Source organism: Ochotona princeps, chromosome 4 (genome assembly GCF_030435755.1).
Source record: "Ochotona princeps isolate mOchPri1 chromosome 4, mOchPri1.hap1, whole genome shotgun sequence".
In the NCBI taxonomy this organism is placed as follows: Eukaryota; Metazoa; Chordata; class Mammalia; order Lagomorpha; family Ochotonidae; genus Ochotona; species Ochotona princeps.
The window spans coordinates 59,998,419-60,013,067 of NC_080835.1; the positions used below are offsets into that span (position 1 = coordinate 59,998,419).

At 33.5% G+C, this 14,649-nt stretch overlaps 1 protein-coding gene across 1 annotated transcript; it reads left to right on the top strand.

Annotated features, from left to right (window-relative positions):
- Positions 1 to 5,670: 5,670 nt before the first annotated feature.
- On the top strand, positions 5,671 to 6,210 carry LOC101524342 (oocyte-secreted protein 3-like). Its single transcript, XM_004590027.2, has one exon. The coding sequence runs from the start codon at positions 5,671 to 5,673 to the stop codon at positions 6,208 to 6,210; it is 540 nt and encodes a 179-aa protein (XP_004590084.2).
- Positions 6,211 to 14,649: the final 8,439 nt, after the last annotated feature.

Here is a 14,649-nt window from a genome sequence, read left to right on the forward strand (position 1 = left end):
CAGCCTTTACAAGTTTTTACATACCATTGTTGTATGGTGCTAAAGTCAAGCAACAAGCTCATCACAAGTGCTTTGCTTGATGAAAGTCATTTTTGCTCCTTTATTAGATTTAGCTTGTCAATTTGACTTAAGAATCCACCAGTTGATGGTTACTGAGATTACATCAAATCTATAGGATAATTACTGAAATGATTTCTTATTATCAGCATTTTGCCTCCCAATCCATAGAGCCCTTACAACGCTTCTGTTACTTAGGCTTAATTTAATCATGCAGAACTTTGTTTTTCAGGATTGAGGTTTGTTCCCTGTTTTGTTTAATTTACTTTGCTGTATATTATATATTTAAAATTTGTCTTAAATTTAAGTTGAATATGTATGTATATGTGCATATATGTGAATCCTATCAGCTTCTTATAGAATTAGAGCTGATTTTTCAACGTAATTTTATGAGTAAATTTGTAAGGTTTAAATTAATTTGGGGACTCCTTTGCTGACTTTAGAGTTGACCTTTCAAAAGTTAATTTTATGATGAGACTTTGTAAGCTGGCTTATTAATTTAGAGATTTATTTGTTCACTCTTTAGTATTTTCTACACAATCATGTCTGAGATTAGAGACAGTTTAAATGCACCTGTTCTCATCTTTGTATTTTTCATTGCAGTTCTCATTTCTTTCAATTGCTGAGAAAATTTTTTTAAAATCTGTAAAAGAAAATCAAAACAAAACAAAACACTGAGCCTGGCTTTTTGGCACAGTGGGTTGCTCTTCAGTGTGTGATGGTGGCATCCTCTATCAGAGTGCTCATTCCAGTCCCGCTGCTCTGTTTCTCTGCTTCCTACCCTGCTGCCAGCTGTTCACCTTGGAGAAAGCACCAGAGGATGGCGCAAGTATTTTTGCCTCCCATATTGAAGGTTAGGATGGAGTTTCTGGCTCAGGTTGGCCTGGCTAAGACTGCTTTTAGTGTTGCAAGATAATCTCTCACCCTTCCCCTCTCTCTCATTCTCTCTCTCTCTATTTTTTTCTCCTTTGTTTGTCGCTCTGCCTCTTAAATCACCAAGTAATCCTTGAAAAAGTTTCCAGGAGTAGTTGCAGGATTGAGAGTTCTTTTAGCCATTCAATAATTTAGAAAAGTAAATTCTGTGATAAAAGGCAAAGTTCACCAGCTCAAAGAAAACAAACCAAAAAGAAATGAATCACAGAAACCTCAGTTACTTTAATATCATTAAAACTATTTAAATATATACTCTAGAAAGATTTAAAATTATGGAAAACTGTGGATAAAATGTATAAAAAAGAGAATGTGATGAGATATGTTAAACCTACAAGATTGTGTAAATTGTAACCTAAAACTGAAAAGGTACATCAGGGCTAAGAACTCAATGTAGGAAACTTGCCTAGACCACACTGATAAGTTTATAGTGTCAGAAATTTTCCAAAAGGCAGGACAAAGGCAAAAAAGAATGGGAGAACAGAAAATAGGTACAACATATGGTACTCTACATGAAGTAAAATGAACCAATTTATGAGAAGTAAAAGGCAAGTTGATAATAACAGATGATATGTTAGCACATTTCTCACAGTTTTTTATGTTAAAAAGAAATAAGACCAGGGAACGAAATTTGTGCATACAGCTGATCAATATGAATTGAAACAGTGACAAATTCAATAATTGCAGACTACATTTTTTCCTCAAATGTATGCGAAATTTTATTAAAATAAGCCAAATGATATGATATTATGCATGCCTGAGGATACCTTAAAGAATCAATGTAGATCATTGTTATCCATGGGAAGTAGTAATAACAGTGATAAGAGGGATATTAACAATCTCAGGTGATCATATGCTATCAGTCTGTTATGAATTATTAATTAAAATGATCTAGTCTGTGCTGTACCCCCACTTGAACCACACAGGTCACATGCTAGCATTAATTTCTGCAGGAAGATATTGGACACTCTTTTGCGCCACCCTAGTGTCACATCTGTTATGAGTTCAACAACACCATGGAGATGAAGACTCATTATTTCATTTTATTTAATTTTTTCTCCTTCTCAACCCATGGTGGACTGTACCTAAGGAAGTATAAAGGAAGTGCAGTGGAAATAAATATGTCCATAGGTAGAAACAGAGAGAAGTATATGCTCGTACTTGCAGTACAAGGATGGTCTCATATAGAAGCCAGATAAGCTCCTACACTGAATGGCAGTGTGATGGACTTCTGAGGGTACTGGAAAGACACCTATTGAAAGACTGGAGAGGAGAACAATGGGGGATGGTGGGCAAGGGGAAAGGAAAACCCCAGTGCCTATTAAACTGTGTCATAAAATAAAGAATTAAAAATTAAAAAAGAATCAAACTAATCAGAAAACAGTATTTACCCACAGTAGGTTTAAATTAAAATCATGGATAAAAGGCTTTTAGAAAACATTCAAATGTCTGTAAGTAAGGTAAGTCGTTTTTAAGTAGGATTAAATGGAAATTAACAATGGAAATTATATGATATTTGAAGATAAACCACATCAAAGTTAAATATTGATTGTTTCTTGGTTGGAAAAAAGAAGTGATTAAATAATCATTTTTCGCTTAAAATAACTGCATTAAAAACAAACAAAATAAAAATGATTTGACCTTCAATATCACAAAATGGAGGATTGCTGGGGTTCTAGTTGCAGTTCTAGCTCTCCATTCCAGCACTGTGCTAATTTGACTGCAGAACATAGTCAAGTAGTTTGGGCCCTCCACAGACGCATGAAAAAATGGGAATGTGTGTTCACTCCTCATATTTGACTTTGTTCAGTAAAAGCCTTTGTTGGAATTTTTGAAAATGTACCAGCATGTGAAAAATCCCTCTCTGTGCTTTTCTGTCTCTCATATTCTAAAATAATGTTCAAAATAAAAAATTTAAATTGGGGAAAAAAGCGAAACAGTGAAAATAAAAGACAAAAACTCTCCAGATGCAAAAGTTGGTATTTAAAACTGGTAACAGAACTCATAAATACCTACTTGCTATACATTAAGAAGCAAGCTGGAAAAAACAAATTATCAGAACTGGCAAGAGGGGACCTCAACAATTCAGAGTTCTGCTGAAGATTTGTAAGTACTCTTAATTCATGAGTAAATACCTTTCTAGAATGACAGCTTCAAAGTCCTACATATACTCTGATTTACACTTTAAAATATTTAACAAATAAACTTAAAATTGTATAGAAAAGTCTGCTAAAGAAAAAATTAAGAAGAAATATGCTTCAATTTGTTTTATGGAGTCTTTTCAAAAGGACATTTCAAGAAAAGGAAATTAAACATTAACTGTCTCACAAGACTAGACATATATACCCTCTAAAATATTGGCATACTGAAAATAGCAATATATTAAAATACAGACGGTTTGTATGTATACATTCTGAAGACAAGATTAGAAAAGAGAATTTTCTTTTTTGAAAGATTTTTTTTATTTTCATTTGAAAGGTATAGTCAGAGATAGAGGAGAGAGAGAGAGAGAGAGAGAGAGAGAGAGAGAGAGAGAGAGAGAGAAGGGAGAGAGTGTGTCTGCCGTCTGTTAATACACTTCCCAAACAGTTAAGGCTGTCCCAGATGGAAGGGAAATTGAGAACTAGAAACTACTTAAGTCTCCCAGCTGACTGCAGGGACTCAATTACCTACTGCCTCTCAGAGTTTCCATTAGCCAGGAGCTAGAAACCAGGAGCTAGAATTCAGAATGGAACCAGGACACCAACACAGGATATGAGATGTGAATGCCCGCCTGACTTCCTAATCATGAGACCCAATGCAAATCACATATGATGGCTTCAATATGATTCAACATTGAAAGCTCAGAGTGTGTATTTATTCTCTTATTTAATAAACACACATTCTCCATGGGAGTGTCTAGATTTGAGTCCACGAGTTATTTCTTGATCCTAGTTCTATGCGAGTGTAGACCTGGGAAGCAACACTTAGGGTTCAAGCAGTTGGGTTCCTGCCAACCATGAGACCTGAATGGTATTCTTGGCTTGTGGTTTCTTGGCTGCTCCAGCCAAGACCTGGCATTTCCACACATCTAGAAATTGAATCAGAAGGTGAGGTCACTAAGACATTAAGAAAAGTAATTTAGAAAAGGCCCTTACATGTACCTTATTAATGTGTACTCTATTAACAAATTAAAGCCATAGCAATATCTTAGGATAAATAGAAACAATGCATTTCATAAAATCAGCATTGCTTATGATAAAATTATATCTGTTAATAAAATAAATATTTTCAGTTTACAAATTAAAGAAATACTTATTATCATATGTAAAATATTTTGAAATCTGATCTCACAACATGAAAATGAGACAAAGTTGCTCATTAATAAACCTTTTATATTGAATTAAATGTCATAGATAATATTTAAGAAAAATTGTAATAGTTATATATGTTGAAAGGAAAAAGTAAATTTTTCACTATTTCTAACCAAAGTAATTTTATAATTATAAAGTATACAATTAAGCTAAGGAATAAAGAATCTTAGATTACCATTGTGTTCCATTGTATTGTGTTTCTAAACATTGGCCATAAACAAATAGAAATGAATTTTCAAAATATCTTTATCTTGGCATCAATAAAATAATTTCTCTAACACCAAAGTTCTACAAGCTATTTTTCTAACAAGTTAAATAAGGTCAAATTGTTGAGACGTTATCTCTGATTTGAAGACATCAATTTTCCAATTTATCTATAACTTCAACCTAGTCCAAACAAATTTAGTTTGTGTTTTGGAAGTCAAAAGCTGAATTTTAAGTTTATATGGAAATTTAGAATAGCTAGATCTACATTCTCTATCTTAAATAGCACAATACTTTTGGCACAATTATATCACCAAGTTTTAAGCTGTATTAGAAAACCTTAATACCCACAACAATGGACTATTAAAACAAGGGTAGACACATCAGCCATTAAGCGAAATGCAAAATTAAAAAGCATGCCTATAATTAAACATTCATCACATTGATTTCACCATAATTTAATACAGAATGAATGATTCTTGTGACCCAGAAATAATAAAATACATGATATGAAAAATAATAACCTATATTACCTAATACATAAACAAAACTGACATGGACTGTACATCTAAACATGGAAGACAAAATATCACAACTATTTCAAAACCAGAAAAGAACATTTTCTGACCTTACATTATACAATCTGTTCTGATGCAGGATACAAAATTTACTAAGTAAAGGCATATTAATTAAGTAAGTTTAACTAAAACAAAATGATTTTTCTATAAGGTAACATCTGTTAGTGTGTGAAAATTTAAGTTAAGGACTGAGAGAATAGAGTGTCAGTGCAAATCTGGGTCATAGGACTGAAACTGATAATATACCAAAAATGCTAGTCACCGATTAAAAGAAGACCAAATGTTTAATACACATGTTTGGTGAAGTTTGTGAAAGTATTCATTCCTGAGAGAGGATATCTAGGTATACAGCATTAACTAAAATTCAGGGAAAGCAGAGTGAGATTAATATGAAACACAAATATTCCATTTTTATAAGAGCTTTAATTAAAAGGACTCAGAACACCAAATCTAGGCAAAGATATAAAGCAATCACCCACTGCTCTTGTGATTGTTCTTTAAAAATTACTTCCTGTTGTGTGAGAAGACCTTGGCCCAGGGCTGGCATAATGAAAGTCCTTATCATGTTGGAACTGCTGCTGCTACTTGCTTCTTTGATGTGGATGTGTTCTGGGCAACAGCCGGTGTTGGTGGAATGCAGCCATTTTAATTTCCTTGCCATACCTAAAAGGGCACTGTTTTATGAATATGAAATTTTAACTCCTGAAGAATTATTTCTAGGGACTGGCTGTCCACCAACTCGAGTGCAACTTGAAGAATTACACTTTCATTATCCCATTGATTTCTGTGGAATTCTGAAACAGGTTTTCTTTGATGGAGTTGTCATTCATTCCTGGCTTACCTATAAACCAAGGTTTAGATTACTTGTTGCTCAAATCCACTTGGAGTGTGTGGTTCCCAACTCCTATACGATCCCAAATAAGATTGAAGTGAATATTCCTGCTCAACACTGGTTCTTGGTACAGAACAGAATGAGCGTAACATGTGGCTCTCCCCACTTCAGAGATAACTGGTCAACACCTTACAAGTCAAGCAATAGCTCTTTCCAGCTGCCTTCAAATCTGTCCCTCGATCATTGCATTTTATAATTTCTGTCCATGGACACTCTCAGCAACATACAGTATCCCACCTTCTTAAAGTGATGTGACATTTTATTTTAATATATATGCATGTTTTAAACTCATTTTAATCTGTTGTAATCCCTTTTATGATACCTTTGAGATGGCATCAATGATTTTAGCATTCTGTGAATCCACAGATCTTAATAAAATGATATTTTATAGTAAAAAGAATTATTTCTCAGTACCAATTCAGGCTTCATTTATTACTACCCCTGTAGTCCAATACTTGCAATTATTAAGAATATATTCAAGAAAATGAGATTATAACTCTTCATTTTATGAGAAAATGATACAATAGAATATCACACATAATCAAAAATTATGTTACTGATAAACATAATAATATAGATGAATGCCAAAAAATTGAAGGTTGAATGGGGCAGGCCAGAAACAAAGATGCATCTATTGTTGTGTAGACACATTTTAGTGCTATGAGAAATCTTTAAAACTTCATGAGAAATTCATATTATGATAAAACCATGCATAGGTTTCCCAAAAATACATCAAAATAAATGTATCTTTTAATGATATTTTCCACAAATTCAAAAAAAACCAATAGCAATATATTAAAGTTTCATTTATTGGTTTAAGAGACAGATGTACAGAGAGGAAGATTGTATACCCACTGATACACTCCTCAAATTTCCCTAATGGTCATGCCTGAAGCCTGGATTTGGAAACTGAATCCAAATTTCCCATCTGAAACACAGAGAACCAAGTACCTGAACCATCACCTGCTATCTTCCAGGGAGCACATTAGTGAGCTTTAATCAAAAGCAAAGCTGAGCTTTGGGCCTAGGATGCTATATCCTAGGCAATATCTTAATCACTATGTCACATGCTCACCTCAATCTTCTACAAACTTTTAAAAGCATCCTTGTTAAGTATTTTTTAAAGATTTATTCTTTTTTATTGCAAAGTCAGATATACAGAGAGGAGGAGAGATAGCGAGGAAGATCTTCCATCTGAAGAATCACTCCCCAAGTGAGCGCAACGGCCAGTGCTGCACTGATCCGGAGCCAAGAGCCAGGAACTTCCTCCAGGTCTCCCACATGGGTGCAGAAACCCAAAGCATTGGGCCATCCTCAACTGCTTTCCCAGGCCACAAGCAGGGAGCTGGATGGGAAGTGGAGCTGCTGGGACTAGAACTGGCACACATATGGGATCTTGGCGCATTCAAGGTGAGGACTTAAGCCGCTTGGCCGTGGCGTAGGGCCCCATCCTTGTTAAGTGTTAAATATACTGCTTGAAGTTATTTGACACCAAAAATATATATGGGACACGCCAAAAGCATGTATGTAACAATGTATATACAACAAATTGTATATATAACCAGTTGTCAAATATGCAAAGCGGTTGAAAGAGTTTCATTAACTAGGAAGTGATACATACTGTACCAGTTAATGGTTAATTGGAGCTACACATTCGCAAGTATTTTTATCTTTGTATGTAAGACTTTTACACTATATTGTGTATATTATTTTACATTACATAGTTGTCTAAAGCAGGGAAATTTGAAAATTATAGATATGAATTCTATCAGTCTAAAGTCAGTTCTCATACTGTTGGGAGGAGCATGGCTTCCAAAGCTAGTGGTCTTTCTTTCAAATTCATGCAGTTTTCCAATTACTCTTCCTCTTATACCAGCTCTCTCAGATTATGCGCCTTCTCTTTTCCCTTTCTCCTTTTATAATCCAAAGTTACTCATGTAATTATTTGAATTTCCAAATGAAAGACTTAGCCATTGAATTTTGACAATGATTTATAGTTCATAATGGCTTCTATTTTAACAAGCTATTAAAAAGTTATCCCTAAAGAGATTGTGTGTATGACCTTTCACCTGGAAATACCAAATGGAACAGAAGACATGAGAATAATAGTTTGTTTTTTAAAAGGTAAAAGGTAAGCCTATTGCTGTCCTTATTGTATCATTTGATTATCTATATAGGTGGGTAAAACACTAAATTTAAAATGTAACAACTTTTTATTGATCAATTCTTTTTCCACAAATATAATGCATTTATGCTGTTAACTTACACACACACACACACGTTCATGAAAGACCAGAATTAAAAGACAAATTGTTCTTGGGGCCAGCACTGGGGCAGAGCGGAAAGTGAGTCAAAGCCACTGCATGCAACCCTAGAATCCCAGATGTGTGTTGGTTCACTTCCAATCCAGCTTCTCGCTAACATTGCTAATGTTCTTGGGAAAGGAGCACAAGTGCACTCAAGTCCCTGGCCCCTGAACCCAAATGGGAGACAAAGATGAGGCTTCTTACTTTGGGCTTCAGCCTAGGTCAGCCTTGGTTTTTGTTGCCATTTTCTGAGTCAATCAGCACAGAGGTATCTCTCATTGTCGTTCTCTTTCTCTTCCCCTTCCTTTATGTAACTGTAACTTCAAAGTAAACACACAAATGTTAACATTTTTTGAAAATTAACGTGCTTTTTAAAATTTTATACATTTCAAGGAATGGTTTCAAGACTCTTCCCATATTTATCTATGTGTAGATATATGATAATTTGTTTTCGCAAATGATTTGCAGTTAATAGCAACACATCTGTATAGTGCTAATGTCTCTAAATGCAATCAAACCTAGAAAATCAGGATTAAGCAGATTTAAGTGTCAACATGTACTAACAGATTGAACATACTTTCAGCAACCGGGTTTCACATTTGTTTTTATTGTTGCTTCTTTTTATGGAATGCTTCACAAATCTGCCAGTCATTCTTGCACAGGGACCATGGCACCATTTCAATTTTAGTAAATGTGCCACGAAGGTAAGAAAATTCTCATTGTTTTTTAATCTCTTCATAGTCAAAGCAAAATAGCACCGGTAGAAGAGGGTAAATATCACCATTAATCAGAGATTATAGCATCTTTTATATGATTAAATATCAACATGTTACAAAATAGATTTATTCGTTCATTTGAAAGAGTTACAGAAAGAGTGTGGAAGAAATGAAGAAAGTAGGAGAGAGAGATGGAGAGGGAGAGATATTTTTGCATCTGCTGTTTAATCCCCAAATGACCACAATGACCAGAGATGGGACCTTCTGAAGCCAGGATCCAGAAGCCTCGTCTGAGTTTCCCACATAGCTGCAGGGGCCAAAGTAGGTGCAGGAGACTTGGTTCACTCTCTACTGCTTGCCCAGGTGCATTAGCCAGAAGCTGGAACAGCTGGGACTCAAACAGGAGTCAACGTAAGATGCCAGCACCTGAGGCAGTGGCTTTACCTACTATGTCACAGAACTGATTCGTCAGTAGATTCTTTTTGTATGTGATTTGCTCTTGAGCCATCACATAAATGTTTGTTCTGGTAGTGACTGTTTAAAAAAAGTCTAAGTTCATGGGAAATTGATCTTGTGAAGGTGATAATGGCTCAAGTACTTGAAGTCCAGCCACCCATGTGAAAAATCCAGATGTGCTTTTTGGTTCCTAGTTTTTAAATGCTCATTTGGGAGTCAGAAAACACAGAAAAGCAGTATGCAACACCGAACTATGACACTGGAAGTCTGTATCGAGAATCATCACCAGCAAAATCAGAATCTAAGTGTTCAGTATCTGTGAAAAAGAATTTCTTGTTTTATTCCTCCTTTGCTACTAAGTTTATTTTCATTCAAGTGCCACTTTCCTTTCATTTTCTTGCATTTTTTCTTGATTGTCCTTATCTGACTATTTTGGTTTCCTAAAGTTGGTCTCAATACTTGTCCATCATGATGCTTCAGTCACCACTGTCCAGTTTGTGCTCATTTCTGTCAGATGACATATTTTTAGTGCATATCTAAGCTTTATGTAATGAATTATGTATGTATATATATATATATATATATATATATACATATATCTATAAAGAGAGAGAATACTTAGTATACTAAGTAACTGGGTATCACAACACTCAGGCTTCTGATGCTTCTCCTAAAACTTACTGTTTCTATCCTAAATAAGAAAGCTTAGAATACTACAGATAACTTATATTCCATGAGTTTTCACTTGACATATATGTAGAAATGGAAAGTGGAAATGGTGGTTGGTCTGTGTACAACATACTTTCTAGTATCCTATGAATTTTATTTTTGACACAGTGGAAACCAGTTATCCAATAGTAAATATTAATTTTTCAAAAACGATTTGGATGAATTCAGATATTGCTTAAGAGATAGCTGAGCCCTAATGATAGGAACTCTGTATCCACAAGATTATATCCCTTACCTCACAACCAAACTGTGTAACTGCACCACTACCTGAGCTGACAGCTATGAACCCAAGATGCAGGAGCACCTGGGAGTGTGCACCTGTTCACCTGACCATACTTGCACACTCCATTAACTTTTGGGAATAAGTTACTTTCCATTTTTTTTCTAAAAGTTGGGGGATTTAATCCAGTCAAAATAAAAGAAGAAGCTAATTCTTGAGTCCCTATTTTCTTTATTTTGTGAAAGAAAAAAAATGCTTATACTTCCATAAATAGAAGCACCATCAAATGAAGCAAATAAAATTATCATTATATATTCATATTATAATAATTATAATAATACATTTTTTGGTTCCTATTAGCTTCTTTTTTTATTTAACATATTTTATTATTATACCTCAAATACCAAAAATGATAGGAGCAACATACAAAGTAAAATTATAAAGCAGCTTAACACATAAAGATAGAAAGATTCTTGAATAATAATACATTTTGATCAAGATCATTGCCATTTGAAATAAACATGAACCATTTTTATGTATTACTTAACAGAAACAGACACCTTGTATAAAATAATAGGAAAAATGCCAGTCACTTCACAAGATTTTTCTGTTTGGTCATGTTTTATGAGAATTTGCTCAGTCTAATAAAACTCTATGAGGAAGTGAGAGTGACTTTAAAATTCTGCAGTGCTATATTGAGAAGTAAAGAAGTCTTTGGAGAGACCTGTAAGTACAGCAAAGTTTAGTTAATTATTTTTATCTAGCTCTTATTGTTATTCAATAGCAAATGAGTTACAGGTTAAGCCATCTTTAAACTTGTTGGTGAATTGAAGTTTAATAATATTTTGATACCTCATATTTCAATTCCAGAGGGAAATAAAATAATCATTTTCATTCAAAACCTTCATAATGACTTGCTGAAAACTCTGATGAGGGCAGATGGAGGACATGGATAGGGATGGGATGATGTCATTTCTAGATTGTAGACTTCAGATCTAAGCGATGAACTACTAAGCTATTGTTTTACTGTTCATGTTAGTTAAAGGTGGTGACATTTTGATAAATTGTTTTCTTTTAATTGTATTTAAATCTCTCAGAACAAAATTTAAAAAGCAACCTTGTATCTAAAGGGGGGTGAAAACCGTATTTGGGAAATTATCATACAAAATAATAAAATTCTTTGGATAGGTCACTGCTGTCATTATAAGTCCAAGCACTTTAATGTGCCCTTTACGAGCTGCCATAGTCTGGCTTCTGATTACTTCAGAATGCCCATCTATCATTAATTCTTTCTATTGTACTCTACAGCGCAGTCATATTGAACAAATGTCACAAAAACATTGCATTAACAAATGTATAAAGGCTTGCTAAAATAACTTTGGATAAGATCATTATCTTAGTTAAAAATACTAACTCCATTTAATGTAACTTAGAGAACATTAACTATTGATAAAGAAGCCTGATTTTCCTTTTCCTTTATAATTAAAGCAAAAATCTCTCCATTAGATTGGAGATATATTTGCTCTGTGCAAATGAATAAGCATTGAGACTGAGAAAGATTAAATTATGTGTATTTTATATATATGTATATTTTTATATGTATATATGTATATATATGTATTATATATGTATATATGCATATATGTATAATATATGTATATATGTATATATACATATGTAGGATTTAATCTATGGACAAAATTGCATTAGTATTACAGTAAAACATGAATTGAAAGGAAAAACAAATTATGAAAGTATTTCTAAATACACTGAAATGCATATCATAGGCAACATATGAAACAGCAAGCTATGTAAGTTTCAAGTAAGTAGCTTTTAAATAAATACATGAGCTTTGGTTTGTAAGCATTTAATCCAAAATTTAGATCTTGTTTCAAGGAATAAAAGTTACTTATTTTTGACTTTATTATAGTGTAAAAATTCTACTGCATAAAGATACTTTGAGAATAAAATGAAACACAACTAATGTAAATTATATTTGTTGAGCATATAAAACATAAAACATACCAGTATTTTAGTTTTACTGTTAAAATAAACACCCCAATTAAAAATGGGCAAAGGCTATGGGCAAATATATCACTAGGGAAGCCAAACAGATGGTAAATAGGTGTGTGAAAATACGCTAAACATAATTTGCCACTAGGGAAATGAAAATTTTTTTTTTTTGGAAATGAAAATTAAAACGACCAGCTAACTATGCTGTATCTGGTACCCAGCTTTCACTGTCATTTTCACATAAGGGATTTTTTTTACTTTTCCTGTTGATTCTCTTGCCTTCCCTAGTTATATGGATATCTCACAAGAAGCAGTATCTTGGCTTTCCTAATATCTATTGTTATAGTTGATTCAAATTGTATAGCAGATTTAGAATATTAATTTATAATAATAATATCTCACTTGCAAATTTATTGAAGATGTTTTTATAACTCAATCATGATTCCTTATATAAATTGAAATACACATTGAAATCCCTAATAATTCTGAATGCATATTGCTTATTCATGCACAGATTTGTTATCAAATTTAGAAATCCTTCAATAATACTTTAAAAAAATTTTAAATAGAATTAAAATTAATATTGTAATTAAAAAACTATGTATTATTGGGCTTGGCAGCGTGGCCTAGTGGCTAAGGTCCTCGCCTTGATCCCATATGGCTGCTGGTTCTAATCCCGGCAGCTCCACTTCCTCTCTGTCTCTCCTCCTCTCAGTATATCTGACTTTGTAATAAAAATAAAATAAATCTTTAAAAAAAAAAAAAAAACAAAAAAAACAAAAAACTATGTATTATAGTAATAAGTAACTAGTAGTGTTTTATAATATGTTCACCTAAGTTATCAGTATAACATACTAATTTCAGTTATTTTACACTTTCAGAGTGCACTTATTATTTCTCATAATTTTGAAGAATTTTAAAAATCACTTGCTCAATTGAAAAGCAGCATGTGTATGCCTGCTTGTATGTGTGTGTGTGTGAGAGAGAGAGAGAAAGAGAGAGAGACGGTGAGATAGAGGGAAAGGGAAAGAGTATTTATATTCCTTCTTGCTTCTTCCTCTTCCCTATCTTCTCCTCTCTTTTGTTTTGCCCAAGGTGTTACCTGTCTGATTTCGAATAGGTTCCTAGTCACTCAAACTTTTTTCCTTAAGCTATTTTTTCTATTGGCTGTTTCACTCTCACAGAAGGTTCTGTGCTTTAAAGTAGAATTTTATTTTTATCCATGCATCTCCCCCACATCTTATTTTATTATCCTTAAGAACAGAGAAATATAGATACGGAAAATGAGGGGAATAAAGGGAAATATATAAATAGGAAGAGAGGAAAGGATCACTCCAAGTTATTTTTCCATTTTTATTATATATTTTTGACAAGAGGATCACTCAAATTTAACAAATATTTCACTCTTGAATTGATATTAGCGCTTTCAAGCTAACACTTCTAGATGGGTATTTGTGGACATTGATTCAATGGGCACATATCAGGATCCAGTAGGTCACTTGAAATTCTTTCCTCTTCTCTTTTTCTGCTCGCTCCATCTCATGTAGCACCATAATTCACCCCGACACACAACAAATTCTGCAACACAGAACTCTCTTTAACAGGTACAAAATTCAATGTCTCATATGTTTGACATCACAAGTATGAGAATAAAATCTTCACACTTCAGAAAACATCTCAAGCTCTCCAAGTGACATTATTGACTCACTTTACCTTGACTTACAGCAAGGACAAACTCCTCAGGGCACCCACATGTACATACAATGAAGTTTACTTATAAGTATTTGTAAATAACTTTTGTTCACACTTAAAAAGACAAAACTGTTAATGTAAAAAATCTATTGGATAGTGGATCAGAACAGAAATACACAGTTCATGCCTGCAAAAATGTGCAACTTATACATATGAGAAGTTGATCGAGCACACTAAAAGATGTACAAATGCAAATTTGAATAGTAATTCAGCATTTTCCACATGACCTAGAGAAGAATCTAGGCACAAAGCACTGCAATGCTTTACTGATGGAGATGTAAATCAACGAAACCTTTGAGAACTACTACTTCTGTCAATGTAATGCTTATATTCTGATCCAAAAACTCCAATTTGGGAACTTTATTATCATAAAAAGTTAATAAATTGGAAATTAAAAGTTGTTCATATCTGGACTATTTATAATAGAAAATCAAAACTGTATC

Coding starts and splice junctions, on each gene's coding strand:
- LOC101524342 (XM_004590027.2), top strand. CDS start 5,671: ATGAAAGTCCTTATCATGTTGGAACTGCTGCTGCTACTTGCTTCTTTG.